At 41.3% G+C, this 21,255-nt stretch overlaps 2 protein-coding genes and 1 long non-coding RNA gene across 4 annotated transcripts; all 3 read left to right on the top strand.

Moving 5' to 3' along the window:
• The first annotated feature begins 459 nt into the window (after positions 1 to 459).
• LOC106567815 (glutaminyl-peptide cyclotransferase) lies at positions 460 to 5,809 on the top strand. 2 transcript variants are annotated; one of them, XM_014137577.2, is made up of 8 exons: positions 460 to 749; positions 972 to 1,285; positions 1,626 to 1,772; positions 1,929 to 2,231; positions 2,737 to 2,898; positions 2,996 to 3,095; positions 3,502 to 3,618; positions 3,945 to 5,809. In XM_014137577.2, exons 2-8 carry the CDS (start codon positions 1,052 to 1,054, stop codon positions 4,088 to 4,090), a joined length of 1,209 nt encoding a protein of 402 aa, XP_013993052.1. In that variant the 5' UTR covers positions 460 to 749; positions 972 to 1,051; the 3' UTR covers positions 4,091 to 5,809. The 2 variants fall into 2 exon arrangements, with proteins under 2 accessions (XP_013993052.1, XP_013993051.1); XM_014137576.2 differs by having other exon boundaries at positions 460 to 766.
• Positions 5,810 to 6,909: 1,100 nt separating this feature from the next.
• On the top strand, positions 6,910 to 12,837 carry LOC123726090 (uncharacterized). Its single transcript, XR_006758372.1, has 2 exons — positions 6,910 to 7,082; positions 11,148 to 12,837. It is a non-coding gene; the product is annotated as an uncharacterized lncRNA (long non-coding RNA).
• Positions 12,838 to 15,841: 3,004 nt separating this feature from the next.
• On the top strand, positions 15,842 to 19,612 carry LOC106567817 (uncharacterized). The gene is made up of 3 exons (XM_014137580.2): positions 15,842 to 16,230; positions 16,736 to 16,867; positions 18,985 to 19,612. The coding sequence occupies exons 1-3, from the start codon at positions 16,177 to 16,179 to the stop codon at positions 19,123 to 19,125; spliced, it is 327 nt and encodes a 108-aa protein (XP_013993055.1). The 5' UTR covers positions 15,842 to 16,176; the 3' UTR covers positions 19,126 to 19,612.
• Positions 19,613 to 21,255: the final 1,643 nt, after the last annotated feature.

Here is a 21,255-nt window from a genome sequence, read left to right as displayed (position 1 = left end):
TGTCAAACTGATTGCTTTATCTTGGCCAGGTCACAATTGTAAATGAGAACTTGTTCTCAACTTGCCTACCTGGTTATATAAAGGTGAAATAAAATAAGTAAAAAATGTATCAAATAATTTTACTCTAGCCAGCTAGTCCAAGTCATGTCACCTCAATGGCAATAAAAAAATACCAATCCCTTTGCACGAGGCTAGACACAGACCTATCCTAGCGAGTACATTGAACGTTCTAAGATTTTTAAGAAATATATTGGATTTGAACATTACCATGTGGAAATGTGGCCTACTTGATTAACCAATCAGTTGTTTGGTTCAATCATTTATTCATCAATGTACAATTATACAGATATTGATAAAACAATACACATATAAAGATATAATTCGGGGGCTACTGTGGAATTATTTTATTTGTTTAAATCTAGCCTGTTGTCATTTTAGAATGTATTCCAAAAACACTACGCCACTTTTCCAGTGGTTTTTTTCTCCATCGATTGTAAACCAAAACCTTTTCGCGCACGACAATTTTCGCAGCAGGTACCGGTCTGAACTTGTTTGCGTGAATACACTAAATAGCCACCACAGTAGTGGCGGGATGCCCATGTTTTTGCACCAACGGCAGACACGGAACTTCGGGGTGCAAAAATGAGGCCATAACGAATGATATGGCGGAATCAATATTCGACTAGTGTGGACGTTGGTAGATTTAATTGAATAGATCCGCCGCTGCATATATGTTCCAACATGACTGCGTAAGTGTTCCATTCAGGTAAATTATCCCCTATGTTCTTGTTGAATGTTAGCCTATCCTGTTGAGATTGTGTTAAATGAAATAATAGATGTCATACATGGGCTCGAGTCTCAGCAGCCAGTGGCCTCATTAATTACATAAACAGTCAATCAGTCATGGAAGGTGTCGTATTGTTTTTTTGTGATATTTAACATGCGCGTTCTTCTCCATTCCCATACGCCAGCCTGGAATCATTACGCAAATAGTTGAGAAAGGCTCTGTAGCAGACTGTACCGTTGTGTGAATCTATCCGTACTTCAAGTCATGAGAACCATCCGGAGGCACCGAGCTGCTACTGGCACCGAGCTGCTACTGGGACGCTGCAACCGGCTCCGGATGTCCCGAGTTCGGATGCTTCTCGTATGTCTATGCGGGATGCTGGCTATGGCTCTGACACTTGGATTTTATTTGTCGAGTAATGATACAAGCGATGATGATGACAGTATTCATATGGACGATAACATACAATTTCGTGTGCCAGACCTAATAAGAGACAAGGTAGGTGATAAATACTGTATTGTATATTGTAGCCTCCAGTTTTCCAATATTGCACCAAGCCGAAAGGAGTAGCATACTTTTTTAGGTGATGCTATCTTGCTACAGCGTACATACCCCAGTTAGCAGGAATACTTAACCCTGCCTGTTCAACTATAGATGCTATAATAGCATCTATATTGATACATTTCACTGATGGCAGAAAGTTAACCTCAAGTCAGATATTTGATTGCTCAATAATAAATAATATTTTCTGCAAGGTAACAGACAGTTTTCAAAATGCATATGTGAAAGAAATACTGCAACTGCCTCCTCTCTCTCCTGCTGTCCTCCCCTTCTGCAGTTGACCCATAACCCCCGTAGGTCCACTGTGGCCCAGATCAAACGTCTGGTGGGCCAGGTAAATTCGGGGAGGCTGTGGTACTCTCTCCTGAGGCCCATCCTGGTAGAGAGACTGCCAGGTACCAGGGGCAGCCGTAGGGTGCGTGAGGTTAGGAACTTTATTGACTCCTGCAAGAGACATCAGGGTAGAAAGTCTGTAATGTCTGAACTGGTATCTCTTAATCTCTGTTTTACATGTTATTCTAACAATTAACATTTTGTTTACTGAAATTAAAATCACACTTTTTTTCTGTGATTGCCACAGCACATCTACAGCCATCTAGAGTTCCTGTCAGCGGGTTGGTCGTTGGAGGTCGACTCCTTTAACTCTGCTACCCCAAAGGGACTAATCACCTTCTCCAACCTGCTAGCAGTCCTGGACCCCTCGGCCCCGCGTCGTCTGCTGCTGGCCTGCCACTACGACTCCAAGGCCATGCCCCCAGCTTCCAAAACCCCTGACGGTCCTCTCAGGAGGTTCCTAGGGGCCAGCGACGCGGCTGTCCCCTGTGCCATGATACTGGAGCTGGTGACTGCACTGGACGTTCACCTGAAAGTGCTAAAACAACAGGTAAATACTGTGTCTGCTCTGCTACTGTAGGGCAAAGGTAGAGGGCAAGGATGAAAGTGATGACTTCACAGATCCTTTTAAGTTCTCAGTTGCATGGGGAAAAGAAAATGTTGGATTTGCAGAAAGTGTAGGAAAACAGATGAAAGAATGTGCTTTTGTGTGTGGGTGGACTACACTCTGAAGAGTTTGTCACTCTCCCGAGATGTCAGTCTATTTATAGATCTGGAGTTTTACCCATGCTTACACATTAATTATTTATATATTTATTTCCAATTTAAACTGTGCAGACATTGATGGGTTGGAGCTCAGACATCATTAACACTCACCTGTCATCTCCCATGTTGGCAGCAGAAGCAATGCATTTTAAAGGATATTGAATGGTAGTCACATATTATTCAACCAATAACTTTCTTTTCTAAACATATACTGTATGTTATATTACAAGAAGATCTACCACTCCATCCCCTGTACATTTTTTCTCTCTGTCTGTTTTTCTCTCTGGTAGAAGTCACAGGTGACAGTGCAGTTGGTCTTCTTTGATGGTAATGAGGCGTTTGAGCAGCCGAGTCCCTCTGACTCTCTGTATGGCTCACGTTACCTTGCTGACCAAATGTCCCGCACCCCTCACCCCCCCGGAGCCGAACATACCACCCTGTTAAATGCTTTGGTGAGGCTCTTTTAGTGTATGTTACAATGTTCCCTTGCCAAGCCATATGTAGTATGCAATGTGTTCTGTGTGTTGATTTGCTGACTTTTACTGGCAGGACCTGTTTGTTCTGTTGGATCTGATTGGTGCACCTGACCCTATGTTTGTCAACCACTTTGACAACACTGTACGCTGGTTTGATGAGCTCGTATATGCAGGTAAGGCCCCCCACCCCACTTCTCAACATTTTTACTCCACATACAGTATCACAAAAATTGCCTGTATTGCCAGATAAATTAATGAATTGTTATCACATTGATTGCTCACTGTAATCATAATGGGGCAAAACATGTTGAAATGGAGATTGTGAAGTAGAGGGAAGGAGGCAGAGGTACACTAGAATGACAGAAAGAGCCAGGGAGCAAGGCAAAGAGAGTTTGGCAGGTGGATGACTGACTCATGCTGATACAGGACCAGGCTCTCCAGTGCTGATCTGACTTTAATTTCACTCAGGCACAGTAATAAGTCACCTGGAGTGAGCTGTTTTTCCTCCCTAAATGTTCTGTCTCTCTGCTTATTCCTCCTGTTCTTCATCATTGGCCTTGACCATGGCCCGTCTGCCAGAGAGGAGGCTCCATAAGCTGGGTCTGCTGTCCTCCCACCCCAGAGAGGTGAGCTACTTTAGGAAGGACTTAAACCTGGGCCCTGTGGAGGACGACCATGTGCCCTTCCTCCAGCAGGGTGAGAGAGCACACCCACATAGATAGACAGATGGTTAGAGAGCACATTTACTGACTAACAAGAATGGATGTTTAACAGTACACCTTGAATACCTACACAGCTGATTAGACTATGGCCTTATGACTGTACTGTATCTACAGAGATTGGTTCCCTCCTTCTCTTTAGTTTTATCCCTGTAGAACTTAATGTACCATCTGCCTGTTTTCTCTCTCGCTCTATCAAACTCTGTCTACCCTATCTGTCCTCTACACTCTACCCTATCTCATTTTTCTTCTCTCCTCCCCTATCTCTCTGCCATTCCCACCCACTCTGCTCTATGCCTACAGGGGTTCCAGTACTACACATGATCACAACGCCCTTCCCCTCCTTTATGCACACTCTGGAGGACACAATGGAACACATCCATTCTCAGACTATCGAGAATCTCACCAAGGTGCTAGTGGTGTTCCTTGCTGAATACATAGGACTCTGACTGACATTTTTCCCCCATTATTATTTATCATACACATGGATCAGTTCGATTTTATGCCACAATCACCCACCCTTGTTTTATAATACCAGCCACTCTCCCACTTACAGTTAATTACTTGATTACTTAGTATCACATCCCCACATCATACATTTCCAAAGTCCTATCACACCAGGCAATTTTTCCACATCACCTATAATCCCACATTCTATACCCTATTCTTATTGTTTTTTCTTTATCCATTCTGGAGCCAAACTAGAAAACTGTTGAAATTAGCATTGTGATTATAGAGGCCTTTTACATACCCTGTCGCTCTAATTCCCATAATCGATGTGGGTCTCAGATTTATGCAAAAACACATGGCTAAACTTGATAATGTGCCTTTTTTCAATATGTTCAGTAAATAAGGTTGTGAACATTAGAGTATAAAGTGCTTCCCAGTGAGGGATAAAAAAAAAACAGTTTAAAAGGCGAAATAAAGAGGTGATATACAGACATTACTGTACATATTTGTTCACCCAAAAAATAATTTATAGTCCAGCCCAGTAATAATATAGCAATAAATATGTGCTTTGACAAGTGCCAGATTATATGGAATATAATTGTGCATGTAGCTAATACAAGTTATACAAAGTAAAAGTTTCCAATATTACATACACCCAAGAACTCTGTTTGTTGAAATGTATGTATTATGTATTAGGATGAAGATGAATCAAATGTATTGGTATGACTTTGTATATTGAGCATTAAGATATTTAGAGATATTCATCTAAAATCAATACTAGGTTCTGTGCCAATGCTTTACATATCACTTGTATACTGAAAGAGTTGCATCTACCAGTTAACTGGGCAAAAGTGATAATAACTCATTGAAAAGTATTATCTATTGCATACTGTATGCATCCACTATTGTAGCATAACAATGGCCTTGACATGAGGTGTCAGCCAGCAGAATGTAATAATGCATAATGAGAAACTATTTAATGCGCAATACTTGTTACAGCATACTCAGTTCCAACATTATTATACTGTGTGAATGGATGCTGAAACTGCCACTGTTTTGTTACATAGCCTGGGTTCCAGTCTGTTTCTGCTAATGTAGCACATGGGGATGTGTGAAACTTACTCCTCAGCCTGAAGTGTCCCTACTTGCACCAGTGTGTAGCTGGCTTTTCACGTGGTGTCGACTGGTAAGATGCTTCAGGAAGGCAGTCATGTGTGTTAGCAAGGCAGAGGTCCTGGGTACGAGCCTCATGTGAGCTGAGTGAAGAAGAAGTGGTACTTGCTAAGTAGAATGTCTGTTAACACTCAGTTGTTTATGCACAACAAGCAGGCACCCAGGCTCCAACTGGAGTCATCTAATCGCCTATGTGAAAGATTGATTGATGCTATACTTAAGCAATAAGGGCTGATAGGGTGTGGTATGTTGGACATATACCACAAACCACAGAGGTGCCTTATTGCTATTGTAAACTGGTTACCAATATAAATAGAACAGTAAATAAGTATTTTTGCGTCATACCCGTGGTATATTGTCTGATATACAAGGCTGAAATACTGTTTTAGCCAATCAGCATCCAGGACCCAAAATACGCAGTTTGTAATGTACCTCAACCCTTGTATTGCACTAATATCTGACATTGCCTCATACTTTCATTGTAGTGTATAAAAAACAGATGTGAAATTAATGATAGCTTGCATAGAATTCCTCTGAGAATATTTTGTTAAATAAAAAAATGTATGAACTTGTTTGATTTGTTTTATTTCATATATGAAAAAATTGTTGAAACGTTAATTTCCCCCCAACATCTGAGCTGCTACCTTCCAGCAGGCGGTACCGGAGCATCAGGTCTCGTCGGTCCCGGGACAGCTTCTTTCTCCAGGCCATAAGACTGTTGAACAGCTAACCCTAAGCAGTCTACCTGCACAGACCTGTCTACCTGTACTCACCTGCACCAGACTATTTGCACTTGCTCTTTTCACACCTGTATCTTAAAGAGACTATTTGCAGACTCTCACCCACCCTTACACACCATTGCTGCTACTATTTGTCTAAGCTACTCTACCACGTCCCTACTCACTTTAGCAAATTTCATAGTTAGGTCTGTATATTCTTATTATGTGTAAATATTTACAAACATTATCACTTACTGTGTATTTGTTTGTATAAATGTGTATTGCACTGTTTCTGAAAGCTTGCAGGTAAGCATTTCACTATACCATTTACATCCGGTATCCTGTGCATGTGACCAATACACTTTAATTCGATTTGAGCTGACAGCAACATTGAGAAGTAAGACATCCAAGCCAATAGAGGGAAGTGTAATACCCAAAGCAATAGCACCGTGGTCTTTGGCTTTCGTAACATGAACATAACATGCGTTATCATTAAGGTCGTACTGTTAGCTAGTGGCTAGTAGATTTTTTTTTAGCTACCCCAAGATAGACCACAGACTCGTTTCCAACAGAAGCAAATTAATCATAGTGGGCCGAGCCATGCACGAGCTAGCGAGATCCTATTGGCGGGTTCTAGCATATATTTGCATATTTCCGTTAGGGAACGCTTCTGTGAAGTGCGCATGTGCAATAACTCAATTTGCCCTTGCACTCCTAAACAACGCACCTTTTTAGAAGCTTTGGCAAAGTGTAAAGTCTACAAAACGTAGTCCAGTCTGTTCTTAACAGATTATAGTTTTGGGAACATAAAATTGTTTTGAGCTCCATATTCTCCCACTGCCAGCCACTGGGCTTGCTCTGATCACCAAATTTGGTGGTGAGTGGTAACGCCAACCGGATGCTTCAGATTTACACGTCTGGTAAACAGTCTGGCTCATTATTTTCATCTGTGGTAGTGTGTGTTAGCAATATTCTCCTCGGGCTGTTTAAATTGTAGCTAAGTAGGTTATTAATGAAAGGTTCATCAGAGTTGATATGAGACGCACTTCTTTGTCAAAGACAAGCGAAGCTATTTTCGAAGTTGATACTGACTGTCAAGGTAGGTTAGCTGGCTGGCTGGCTAGCTAGCAGTTCTAGCTACCCCTGTAAAGCTACGCTAGCTATCTAGCTAATTGACTTTAACCCATATTGTGGTGTTTCGGTATCAGTCTATATGTAAAATGTGTTGTAAAGTTTTCCTCTTTGTTGTTCATATAGGTCAGTCAGAAAGCGCGCAAGCAAGAAGTTGTCAGATTTTATTGATGTGACTCACTGATATAATACATTTGCTGTACTGTCCACACTTTATTAATCGTCAGAGATAATAAGGTTCATGGGCTGTCATCAAATGTTATTCCTCACATGCTTCATAAACAACAGGTGTGGACTAATAGTGAAATGTTTAATTATGGGCCCTTCACAACAATGCATAGAGATATTTTTTGGGAGAAGTAATAGAAAAGTAAAACACATTATATAAGTAATAATAGATACACAATGATGAAAGATAACTTGGCTATATACAAGCGCGGCCCTCCACCTCAAGGTAAAACATAGTGGCCCCCTCTCTTGACGGCGGAGAGAATTGTATGTTTTATAGTTCATTTTCTGCAGTTCTACACATTTTGCCATGGGGCGTAGAGAAAATAATGTAGTTTTAAAGCAAGTTTTCTGTGGGAGAAGTAATAGAAAAGTAAAACACATTATAATAAAAGTAATAATAGATACATGATGATGAAAGATAACTTTGCTATATACAAGCGCAACCCGGTTCAAGACTTTTGGGGACCCTAAGCAAAATGAGGTTGGGGGGCCCTCCACCTCACGATAAAACATTATTGTGGCCCCCCTCTTGACGGTGGAGAGAAATGTATGTTTTCCTGCAATGCTACTCATTTTGCCATCGGGTGGAGAGACATTTTTGCAGTTTTAAAGCTGATTTCCTGCAATTCTACACATTTTGTAAGGACTTATGTTAATATGATATCTTAGTGAGAATGACTTACAAAATGAATGGGGGCCCCCTGGAGGTCAGGGCACTTGCCCTGCGTGTCGGTCGATATTCGGCCATGAATACTACAAGTTTAGATAACTGGCTAGACTAACAATCTATAAGTTGTTAGCTGACATGGCTGATATAACAAGAGAAAAACTGCTGATGCACAACCAAATTTCAAAATTGCACCTGGTGTATTCTACTATTCTTACTCTAGTCTAAATAGTAAGTTTAGACCCTGACTGAGTTCCTTAGGGTCCCCTAGCAGCTGGGGGGCCCTAAGCGACTGCTTATGTCGCTTATGCCTGGAACCGACCCTGTACAAGGGGTACGAGGTAATTGAGGTTGATATGTACATACAGTTAATTTGGAAAGTATTCAAACACCTTCCCTCTTCCAACTTTTGTTACGTTACAGCCTTATTAAAAAATGTATTAAATTAATTTCCCTCATCAATCTACATACAATACCCCATAAAGACAAATCGAAAACAGGTTTTTCGGAATCTTTGCAAATGTTTAAAAAACATTAACCTTATTTAGATAAGTATTCAGACCCTTTGCTATGAGACTTGAAATTGAGCTCAGGTGCATCCTGTTTCCATTGATCATCCTTGAGATGTTTCTACAACTTCATTGGAGTCCACCTGTGATAAATTCAATTGATTGGACATGATTTGGAAAGGCACACACCTGTCTATATAAGGTCCCACAGTTGACAGTGCATGTCAGAGCAAAAACTAAGCCATCGTCGAAGGAATTGTCCGTAGACCCCCGAGACAGGATTGTGTCAACGATCTCTGCAGCACTCCACCAATCAGGCCTTTTTGGTAGAGTGGCCAGACTGAAGCCACTCCTGCATGAAAGGCACATGACAGCCCGCTTGGAGTCTGCCAAAATTCGCCTGAAGGACTGTCAGACCATGAAAAACAAGATTCTCTGGTCTGATGAAAACAAGATTGAACTCTTTGGCCTGAATGCCAAGTGTCACATCTGGAGGAAACCTGGCACCATCCCTGCGATGAAGCATGGTGGTGGCAGCACCATGTTGTGGAGATGTTTTTCAGCGGCAGGGACTGAGAGACTAGTCAGGATCGAGGGAAACATGAATGGAGCAAAGAGATCCTCGATGAAAACCTGCTCCAGAGCGCTCAGGACGTCGGACTGGGGCGAAGGTTCACCTTCCAACAGGACAATGACCCTAAGCACACAGCCAAGACAACGCAGGAGTGGCTTCGGGACAAGTCTCTGAATGTCCTTGAGTGGCCCAGCCAGAGCCCGAACTTGAACCCGATCGAACATCTCTGGAGAGACCTGAAAATAGCTGTGCAGCAACGCTTCCCATCCAACCTGACTGAACTTGAGAGGATCTGCAGAGAAAAATGAGGGAAACTCCCCAAGTACAGGTGTGCCAAGCTTGTAGCGTCATACCCAAGAAGACTTGAGGCTGTAATCACTGCCAAAGGTGCTTCAACATAGTACTGAGTAAAGGGTCTGAATACAATTTTTTGCTAGGTAAAGCTCCGCCTTATCTCAGCTCACTGGTTACCATAGCAACACCCACCCGTAGCAAGCGCTCCAGCAGGTATATTTCACTGGTCATCCCCAAAGCCAACACCTACTTTGGCCGCTTTTCCTTCCAGTTCTCTGCTGCCAATGACTGGAACGAATTGCAAAAATCACTGAAGTTGGAGACTTATCACCCTCACTAACTTCAAGCATCGGCTGTCAGAGCAGCTTACCGATCGGTGTAGCTATACACAGCCCATCTGTAAATAGCCCATCCAACCTACTTCATCCCCATATTTGTTTTTTTGTTTTTTCTGCTCTTTTGCACACCAGTATTTCTACTTGCACATCCTCATCTGCACATCTATCACTCCAGTGTTAATTGCAAAATTGTAATTACTTCACCACTATGGCATATTTATTGCCTTACCGCCTTACTTAATTTGCACACACTGTATACAGATTTTCTATTGTGTTGTTGACTGTACGTTTGTTTATCCCATGTGTAACTCTGTGTTGTTTTTGTCGCACTGGTTTGCTTTATCTTCGCCAGGTCGCAGTTGTAAATGAGAACTTGTTCTCAACTGGCCTACCTGGTTAAATAAAGGTGAAATAAAATGTAAAAAACTAGAAGTGTAATTTTTCATTTCTAAAACATTTCTAAGAACGTGTTTTTGCTTTATCATTATGGGGTATTTTAGATTGATGAAAAAAATTGTTTTAATCAATTTTAGAGTAAGGCTGTAACAAAATGTGGAAAACGTCAAGGGGTATGAATACTTTCTGAATGCACTGTAACTAGGAATAAAGTGAAAGATATTAAACAGTAGCAGCAGCGTATGTGATGAGTCAGACTTTTTGCACAAACTTTAAATGCAGATAGTCCTGATGTAGCTATTTGGTTAACTATTTAGCAGTCTTATGGCTTGGGAGTAGAAGCTGTTTTTTATTTATTTAACTAGGCAAGTCAGTTAAGAACACATTTTATTTTCAATGACAGCCTAGGAACAGAGTGTTAACTGCCTTGTTCAGGGGCAGAACAACAGATTTTTACCTTGTCAGCTCGGGGATTCGATCTAGCAAACTTTCGGTTACTGGCCCAGCGCTCTAACCACTAGGCTACCTGCCGCCCCATTCAGGGTCCTGTTGATTACAGACTTGGTGCATCAGTACCGCTTGCCGTGCGGTAGCAGAGAGAACAGTCTATGACTTGGGTGGCTGGAGTCTTTGACCATTTTTATGGCCTTCCTCTGACACTGCTTGGTATAGAGGTCCTGGATGGCAGGGAACTTGGCCCCAGTGATGTACTGGGCCATACGCACTACCATGTGTAGCGCCTTGCAGTCGGATGCCAAGCAGTTGCCATACCAAGCAGTGATGCAGCCAGTGAATATGCTCTCAATGGTGCAGATGTAGAACTTTCTGAGGATCTGAGGGCCCATGCCAAATCTTTTCAGCCTCCTGAGGGGGAAGAGGCATTGTCATGACGCTAATACATTATTTTGGACAGTAGCTATAGTTGTATCTTCAGCAATACACCGAGCTATAACCATAAGAGAAGATTATTAACATGGCCAGATAAGATCCTTGTTTCACCAGCCACTATGTCTTTCCCCCATAGGTTTAGGAGACACTTCATCTACACTCTGATGCATTTGTGACTTAGTCAACGGTGAGACTGCTTAATCCTCCGGTCAGTCGCCCTCCCTTGTCATCTGTGTTGCTGTTGCCCTGTGTTCCACACCATGGTACGCCACAGTAAGCTGCAGAAACAGGTGTTGTCTCTGTACCGCCAGTTCCTGCGTGCTGGCCAGGACAAGCCAGGCTTTCTGCCCAGGATCCAGGATGAGTTCCGAGAGAACTCCAGCATCAAGAAGACTGATGTTATGCACATAGAATACCTTTACCGGCGCGGACAGAGACAGCTAGACCAGCTGAAAGATGTGAACACAAAGCAACTAGGAACTTTCTCCAAACCTAAGGCAGAGCGATAACCAACACTATTTCCGTCTCCACACCCTCTGTTGTAGCTACCTCTAGTTATGTGGATAATACACCGTTATCCATTATGTGTTACATTCATCATTCATTAGTCAGATTACTACTTTCAATCTGCAGCTGAGTATGTGCAGTCATTGTCCTAAGCAATGGCCATTGTTCTGAACTGTATGACAGTACCAATGTACTGTACTCTGTCATAGAGCTGGATACCACTGATGATGATGATGATGATGATGATAAATGTTTAAGTCAATCTCTGGCCAGTGAGTTTGTTGGGTTGAGCAGACCAGTTGCTCTGGTCATTGTTGTAAAATACTTACTTTCATCTAGCTACATTTACCTGTTGAGTGTTTTGGATTAAAGACTTTATCATCAGTATGGGAAGTGAATTTGACTATTATGTAAAAGGTCTAGTTAATACTATTATATGCTTACGTGTCACAGGAGGTCAAGTTATGGGATCTTATATTTTTATAATACTTTTCAAAATTAAAATGGTGGACTTTTTTACTGCATTGTTAGAGGTCGTAACATAAGCATTTTTCTGCACCAGCTATAACATCTGATAAACTGTGTATGCGACCAATACATTTTGATTTGATTTAATGCTCATGAAATATACAGTCAATTAGAAATGCCTGAGTAATTTTGACATTGCCAAATCTAATGATCCAATCCCAAATTGAAAATAGATTTAAAATAGAGCCGTGACTACATGGATCTCTCTGCCACCCCAGGTAACTCAAGCTAGCAATAAAACCAATTTCAAAAAACGGATAAAAGAATACCTTACTGCACAAAGGGGACTGTGAAGAGACACAGACATTTTATATATAATGTATTGTAATTTGCACTGTACTAAGATATATTGTGTGTATGTACTGATTATGTATGTTGGCCATATACCACACCTCCTCGGGTCTTATCAAGTACCCCTGACTGCAGTGTGCAGTTTGGGGTGAGGATCAATGTGGGCGGAGTCAAACATTTGACCCCGCCCACCACCTTTTTTTTATGTCCGCCACAGGTTTGACAGTCACACACTGAATACGAACACACACGTTTGTGCAAGGAACATGTTGAATACAAACATATTTCCTTTTTGAAGATTGTAAGAAATATTATATAAAGTGGTACCAGCACATATGTTGTAACACTTTTTGCTTCATGCTATATTTGAGACAAGCTACTGATATTGTTGCAGTGAACAACAGACTTGTTATGTATGTCATGTCCTGTTAAATTTGTGTTGATAAATGTTATAACTTTGTAATTATATTATTTGAGAATAAATATACAGTTACTACCTATCCTGATTTATAATGCTATTTACTTTCCTCATGAGAATGGAGACAGACTATATGCTTTGTACATTAAGTTATACCGGCTCCAGTAAAGAGATCAGAGACTCGGGTGACTTTTATGTCATCTTTAGTAAACAACATAACACAATTAACAAATGAAACAATTAACACAGCAGACAAAAGCAAGGTTTGACCACTCCTCAAAAATGGCTTCACTCATGCTCCTCAAAAGAGGCAAAGACAGTAATTTTTGTGTTGTCAACTGCCTCCACAAAGAACATCTAATAATCCCTCTGTAACTGGAACGAGAACATGAATGGTTCCTTGAGGAGAATATTTCCTCTTCATCCAGGCCATCATACAACCGTAGTTCTTTATGGGTTGTAATGATGTCTTCCCTGTCCATCATACAACCGTAGTTCTTTAAGGGTTGTAATGCGTCTTCCCCCTCCATCATACATCCGTAGTTCTTTAAGGGTTGTAATGCGTCTTCCCCCTCCATCATACAACCGTAGTTCTTTAAGGGTTGTAATGCGGTCTTCCCCCTCCATCATACATCCGTAGTTCTTTAAGGGTTGTAATGCGGTCTTCCCCCTCCATCATACAACCGTAGTTCTTTAAGGGTTGTAATGCGTCTTCCCCCTCCATCATACAACCGTAGTTCTTTAAGGGTTGTAATGTGGTCTTCCCCCTCCATCATACAACCGTAGTTCTTTAAGGGTTGTAATGTGGTCTTCCCCCTCCATCATACAACCGTAGTTCTTTAAGGGTTGTAATGCGTCTTCCCCCTCCATCATACAACCGTAGTTCTTTAAAGGTTGTAATGTGGTCTTCCTCCATCATACAACCGTAGTTCTTTAAGGGTTGTAATGCGTCTTCCCCCTCCATCATACAACCGTAGTTCTTTAAGAGTTGTAATGTGGTCTTCCCTGTCCATCATACAACCCTAGTTCTTTAAGGGTTGTAATGTGGTCTTCCCCCTCCATCATACAACCGTAGTTCTTTAAGGGTTGTAATGCGGTCTTCCCCCTCCATCATACAACCGTAGTTCTTTAAGGGTTGTAATGCGTCTTCCCCCTCCATCATACAACCGTAGTTCTTTAAGGGTTGTAATGCGGTCTTCCCCCTCCATCATACAACCGTAGTTCTTTAAGGGTTGTAATGCGGTCTTCCCCCTCCATCATACATCCGTAGTTCTTTAAGGGTTGTAATGCGGTCTTCCCCCTCCATCATACAACCGTAGTTCTTTAAGGGTTGTAATGCATCTTCCCCCTCCATCATACAACCGTAGTTCTTTAAGGGTTGTAATGTGGTCTTCCCCCTCCATCATACAACCGTAGTTCTTTAAGGGTTGTAATGCGGTCTTCCCCCTCCATCATACAACCGTAGTTCTTTAAGGGTTGTAATGCGGTCTTCCCCCTCCATCATACAACCGTAGTTCTTTAAGGGTTGTAATGCGTCTTCCCCCTCCATCATACAACCGTAGTTCTTTAAGGGTTGTAATGCGGTCTTCCCCGTCCATCCCAGTTACACTAGGGAGGGAAACTGTGCCTTCATATGTTAGGTGTTCTCACCACCTTGCTGCCTCTAGGGTGTCCCTTAGAGAACATCTGCTTCCTTGAAGAAAAAGGAAGAATAAATATTAAGAGAAGTGCCTCATTGGGTGAATAAGTAAAATGACTCCCCACTTTTACAATACCACCATGCAAACAAAAGCCACTATTACTAAAGAGGTTTTCAGTGATATCTATAACTACTCAACAACTAACAACAATATGAAAATATATTCAGGTCAGTCTGGCTACAGTGAAACAAGTGATTTTAAGGATGCAAATGAAAAGTTTGTGTAATATACATACAACATGGGAAAGTTCTGCAGGAGAACTAGGCACCACAATAGTGTGCCTAGTTCTAGTGTGTTGCAAGCACAGAAATTATAATTGTTCATATGTTATAGCAACAGAAAATATATGACTAATATAATATACTGAATAACCAGCATCTTACTATCAAAACAAACACCCCCCATTTGTTTGAGAAACTTTGCGTTGGTAGGCCCTGTGGTGTGAACAAGGTACAATTTTCAATAAAGGAATGACAATCAAATGGTACAGTTCAGTGGAATAATTTAAAGAAATATCTAACCTGAACATCATCCACACCAAAAGTCCTCCAAGGTCCAGGGGACAAGATCCGAGCAATGTTTCTGTGAACTCAGTGTATGTGAAAGTAAAGAAAAAATACAATTCAACAGCTTTTTATACTCCAGCATGCATAACAGTTTTGAACACAGTTGGAACTGAATTAGCCCAAAGGCTTGAACTCAATATTTTGAAGGGGTCATAATGGGTTCAAAGAGAACTGCCCACTGATAATGTTGTCTATGGTTCTGTTTCCATCTGTTTAATGCAACGAATGGGAAATGATGTATCATACATGTATGTAAGTACAAACATATTTTACATATTACATTTTACTTTAAATAAAACAGAGCCTTACATTTTTTTTAAAAAATGGACATGTGGTCTTAAACTGAACTACCACTATCCAGATGGGATGAAACCGGGTTCCCTAAAAACCAGAATGGTTGGGTGCGACTTTCATCTCTCCAGCCAGTGCCATGGAGGGGATCTAGAAAGAAAATCTCCCTAGCTTGTGGCCTCAGTATGTGTTAAATGTGTTCAAATATGAACAGACACACTTTGACATACAACTTTCAAACCTATGACTTTAAAATAGTAGGATTTATACTGAAAAACTAGAGGTAGTGGTTAATGAAACATAGCTATAACGCATTGTAATTCTAGAAAATAAGTGCGGCAATGATCAAATTCGTTTTACAGTAAACAAACAATAACAAAGGCTAAACTAAATTGACCAGCACCTAATGTCCAATGTTTTTATCCATGTAGGTTAGGTTCGATTAAGAATCGCTTTTCGATTAAGACTCGTTGATACCTTCGACGTGAACATAACTATTTAGGTCACCGGAAGGGAGGGGTTCGGGTTAAAAGCGTTTGACTCTGCCCACATTGATCCCGGCTCCGAACGGCACACTGCAGTCAGGGGCTTCTCGGTCTTATTGCTTAATTATATTATTATTATATATTACTATGTAAGGTTCTCGCTATAGCCACAAGGTGGTGGCAATTTGCGTAGCAGATCTTAGCACACGAAGTAATGTAGTTAAACGTAAACAGGAAGTGGATACACGGGGTTCGTTTTTGGCCTGTGAGTCTTTTGAGATTGAGACTACATTTTTGTTCATTTCAATCGGATAATTACACATCTACAGAATTATTGTTATAGTAGCTTGTATATTTGTTTTACGTAAAATATTTGAACATGTCCGGATCATCGAGCCCAGGTGAAATGTCCAATTCGCAGTTGTTCCAGCAGGTCAGTATTTTCGATTGAAAAAGCCTGGATTTATTTAGTTTACAAATTATAATAGATAGAATGTAATGCAGATAGATTGGTTAGTCAGAGCCATAGCTATGTTTAGATGTATCTTAATACATGGCTCTGGTCATAGGCATATACATTATTGGTTAGAGCCTGTTTGATCTGTTCAATGGCTATTTAAATAAATGATATCCCTAGCGCTACATTCATTGGCAAAACCGGGCAGGGTACTTCATATAGCATTTTTCCTATTCCATTATGTCCCAAAATACAAGGTTGTTTTACTCAGATGTTTATAAACAATGTCAGTTCTTGCATCTATAGGTCAGTCTTTGAATTTGAGAGTGGTTATTTCTCCAGCCACATAGCTCAGCTATAGTAAATTAAGTGGCAGGGCTTTCGTTTGGCTGAAAAATGAATTAAGAATTGTGCCTGTAAGATCATAGATGTGGTTGCTGTAACATGTACTCAGCTGCTAACCTGCCCTCTCTTTTTCCAGTTAGCGCTTTTGGGCTGGCTCCGTTCAGACAGCGAAAAAGACAAGGAGATCTTAACGGCCATCACAGGCATTCAGGTGGCACGAGAGCTCATGAACCGTCTCACAGGACAAAGAGAAGTGGACGCTTTTAAGGTGATTTGATTAAACAGAATGGAAAGACAATTCTTATAGTCTATAGGAGCAGTCTACATACTAAACAATCTTGGCAGAAGTTGTCAAACATACTGTAGTCAGGCCCCGCTCGAGGATGACATGCCTGAGGGGGCATTTTAAGTCCATGGTCATTCCCATCAACAACCTTCGTTGTATATAATAACACAAGAAATATATGCACCCCACTAGACATACTAGTGTATCTGAAATGCAGCTGTAGCTGTCTAAGGCCTACACGTAATTTGCGCCTACCAACACACACAGATCAGCTCAACAGAATGAGCACCACTAGGCTATCAAAGATGCTTACAGGCTTCATATCTTCAACTTCAATCATTACAACTATAGGCAACATTGCTGTTGAATTTGTGACACTACACAATAAGCATAACCAAGCCGCCACTTCTCCAGGTGTGCAATATTTTCTGTGTGGGAGAGTTTCTCACACACACACACACACACACACACACACACACACACACACACACACACACACACACACACTATAGCAAGAGAGCAGGGAGGGGGGTGAAAAAGTAGGCTATGTGTCGTTTTCATACTATTGACATCACCTTTACAGTAGCCTATCACACAACGACTGTGTAATGCAAATGAATGATAAGAGTGAACGTTTGCCTGCTTCTTTTAGTAGGCTACACACGGTATTGGTCCTAATACTGCGACATACAAAATCTAGGCCTATCTGAAATGCAGCCATATACACAACAAATGTCATTTTGCACACAAGAAAGCGTGTGATGTTGAAGTGGACAGCCAGGACAACAGGAGCACTGTGCCAGGGCTCACCTAATAGCACAACTAATTAGGCTACGTTGGTCATTGTCCTTATACCCTTCAAATAACTCAAAGCCGTATATCTATCATTAGCAATTAGACCTATAAAAGCAATCGATGACATTAAGAATCACAGATAAATCTAAAAGATTCTCCTTCCTGGCAAAATATACTTGTCAGTTATTTTTTGTATTTTATTAGGATCCCCATTAGCTGTTGCAAAAGCAGCAGCTACTCTTCCTGGGGTCCACACAAAACATGAAACATTACATAATTCAGAACATTAATAGACAAGAACAGCTCAAGTACAGAACTACATAAATGTAAAAAAAAAGGCACACGTAGCCTACATATCAATACATAAACACAAACTATCTAGGTCAAATAGGGGACAGGCGCTGTGCCGTGAGGTGTTGCTTTATCTGTTTTTAGAAACCACATTTGCTGTGTCCCTCTCAAAGGCTTGCTGGATAAGCTGGGCTTTTCGTTGATGTAGCATGCTCTATGTTCAGAGTCTGTGTTCACTGACTATGTTCTTCAGGGTGGGTAATGAATTTTCACACATTGCTGTAGATTCCCCAAAAATGTTAATCATGTTTCAGTGCGAAAAGCACAGTAGGCATTGCTGACAAAGGCCCGCCATATCTTTGAAGAACACTGATGGTGGTTGGGCCTGCAGGCTGGTCAGTGAGCTTGGCATCACTCTCGGCATGGTGGTCATCTGTGTTTTTATGCTCTTGGTAGTGCCCAGCCATTTTTGGATATCCATGCTGATCAAAGCTTAGCCAATTAGCTATAATTATTCTGCGCGCCATTACCAAACTTAACGAAGCTACTAGCTAGGCTATTATTAGCTGTCGCTGACTGCAAAAGTGAACTTTTTCCCCCTCTCTGTAAAAAAAATTAAACCGACCCTGGGATCCAATGAGCTTCCTAAACAAGGCAATAAAGGCAGTACCTTGTAACATTGCATGGCTAGGTGCCCAATTGAATGCGTTTTTTAATTTTAAATACAAAATATTACATTATTACATACCCCCTCCCTCACACCTCCTCAGATCATGAGCGTACACCCGGCATATAGCCTCTGTCCCGGTCTGTGCTACTGGCAGGCCTGGCAAAACCGGGTAGGGTACATATACCATTTGTTATGTTTATGGGGAAACAAAACTGAGGGGGGGGGTCCATGCCCGGCTTTACGAACCCGTACAGCCGGCCCTGACTGTAGTGTTCATGTGGTTCATGTTTATGTGTCTGGGTAGACACTTGCTGACCTGCTTGCTTTACCTCTGTCCTCACAGAAAGAATGTATCCAGAGCATTGCAGACTTTGTGCAGAAGAATCCACGTGCCTCACAAAAGGAAATCAATGCAGCAGTTGAGAAGCATGTCTTGCTTTTTGCTGCTCGAGTACAGGCCCTTGATTCTGCACCCCTACTATGAGTCCCACACAGCTTACATACAGCTTCTTTGTTGTAGCTCACTATCGCTGACTGACCACTGTATCTGAATAGAAAACCTTCTAAAATCAAGAAATGATTACACCAATCAAGGTATGCCTACACACATGGGTTCTATCTGCTCTCTCTCTCTCTCACGCTGTATTGCAAACAACCCTATTGCAAGGTTGTGCTACAGTACAAAGAATACTGGATAAACAGCTTTATGTCATGGACCAGGAGATGACCAGACAAATGTACATTTTGGTAAAGTTCCAATAATTCCACCAGCCAGTCTGTTTAGATTGTTATCGGACCTAATTTAATCTAAACCATGTTTTTGATATAGTTTTCACAACGTAGATAGCCTTATCTAAGGCAGATGTAATTGTTGTATATCTGTTGTATGTTGTCTTCATATATTGTCTAATATTATACATATTGCCTTATTTTAATTATTGTAATGAATTCATATTAAAAGGGAGACTCTTCTGATGCTTTTTTGGCTAATTATTGGACACAGGATAAAGAAAAGGAATGGGTTGTATGATTTAGGGATATTGCCATCTTTCATTCTGTGCATAACAGCATGATAAGTGTCAGTGTGGTAAGTGACACATGAGCATTTTAAGACGAAAAATAATGGATGCAAAAAACTTCTGAACGCAAGACTGCAGCACTAAACTTGTGCTAGCAGATATGCTCTTAAAATAGCCTTTCCTAGACACACATTGATATACGATCTGAAATCACTAACAGAAGTGTCAGTTGAAGGCTATTTTGTACAGTGCCTTCAGAAAGTATTCATACCACTTGACTTATTTCACATTTTGTTGTTACAGCCTGAATTCAAAATTGATTAAATATTTTCTCACCCATCTACACACAATACCCCATAATGACAATGTGAAAACACCATGTTTTTCGAATGTTATTCTAATGTTTTGAAAAGGAAATACAGTGATTTTGGAAAGTATTCAGACCCCTTGACTTTTTCCATATTTTTAATTACATTTTATGTCTCAAGGACATTCCGAGATTTGTCCCGAAGCCACTCCTGCGTTGTCTTGGCTGTGTGTTTAGGATTGTTGTCCTGTTGGAAGGTGAACCTTCACCCCAGTCTGAGGTCCTGAGTGCTCTGGAGCAGGTTTTCATCAAGGATCTCTCTGTACTTTGCTCCATTCATCAATCCCTCAATCCTGACTAGTCTCCCAGTCCCTGCTGCTAAAAAACATCCCCACAACATGATGCTGCCACCACCATACTTCACCGTAGGGATGGTGCTAGGTTTCCTCCAGACGTGACACTTGGTATTCAGGCCAAAGAGTTCGGTCTTGGTTTCATCAGATCAGAGAATCTTGTTTGTCATGGTCTGAGAGTCCTTTAGGTGCCTTTGGGCTAACTCCAAGCAGGCTGTCTTTAATTGAGGAGTGGCTTCTGTCTGGTCACTTGACCATAAATGCCTGATTGGTGGAATGCTGCAGAGATGGTTGTCCTTCTAGAAATGTCTCCCATGTCCACAGAGGAACTCTGGAGCTCTGTCAGAGTGACCATCAGGCTCTTGGTCACCTCCCTGACCAAGGCCCATCTCCCCCGATTGCTCAGTTTGGCCGGGAGGCCAGCTCTAGGTCTGAGTACTTTCCGAATGCACTGTATATGCAATTTAGATAAGTATTCACACCCCTGAGTCAATACATGTTGGAATCACCTTTGGCAGCAACTGCAGCTATGTGTCTTTCTGGGTAAGTCTCTAAGAGCTTTGCACACCTGGATTTTACAGTTTTTACACTTATCTTTTTAAAATTCTTCAAGCTCTGTCAAGTTGGTTTTTGATCATTGCTTGACAGCCATTTTCAAGTCTTGCCATAGATTTTCAAGACATTTCAGGTCCAAACTGTTTCTAGGCCACTTAGGAACATTCAATGTTGTCTTGGTAAGCAACTCCACTGTATATTTGGCCTTGTGTTTTAGGTTATTGTCCTGCTGAAAGGTACATTTGTCTCCCAACGTTTGGTGGAAAGCAGACTGAGCCAGGTTTTCCTGATTCAGGATTTTGCCTGTGCTTAGCTCTATTACGTTTATTTTTATCCCCCCCCCAAAACTCCCTAGTCCTTGCCAATCACAAGCATACCCA

The sequence above is a fragment of the Salmo salar genome, chromosome ssa13, assembly GCF_905237065.1.
Source record: "Salmo salar chromosome ssa13, Ssal_v3.1, whole genome shotgun sequence".
NCBI classification, from domain to species: Eukaryota; Metazoa; Chordata; class Actinopteri; order Salmoniformes; family Salmonidae; genus Salmo; species Salmo salar.
Note: the sequence above shows the minus strand (reverse complement) of the source record. Positions and strands in the feature narration are given on the sequence as shown.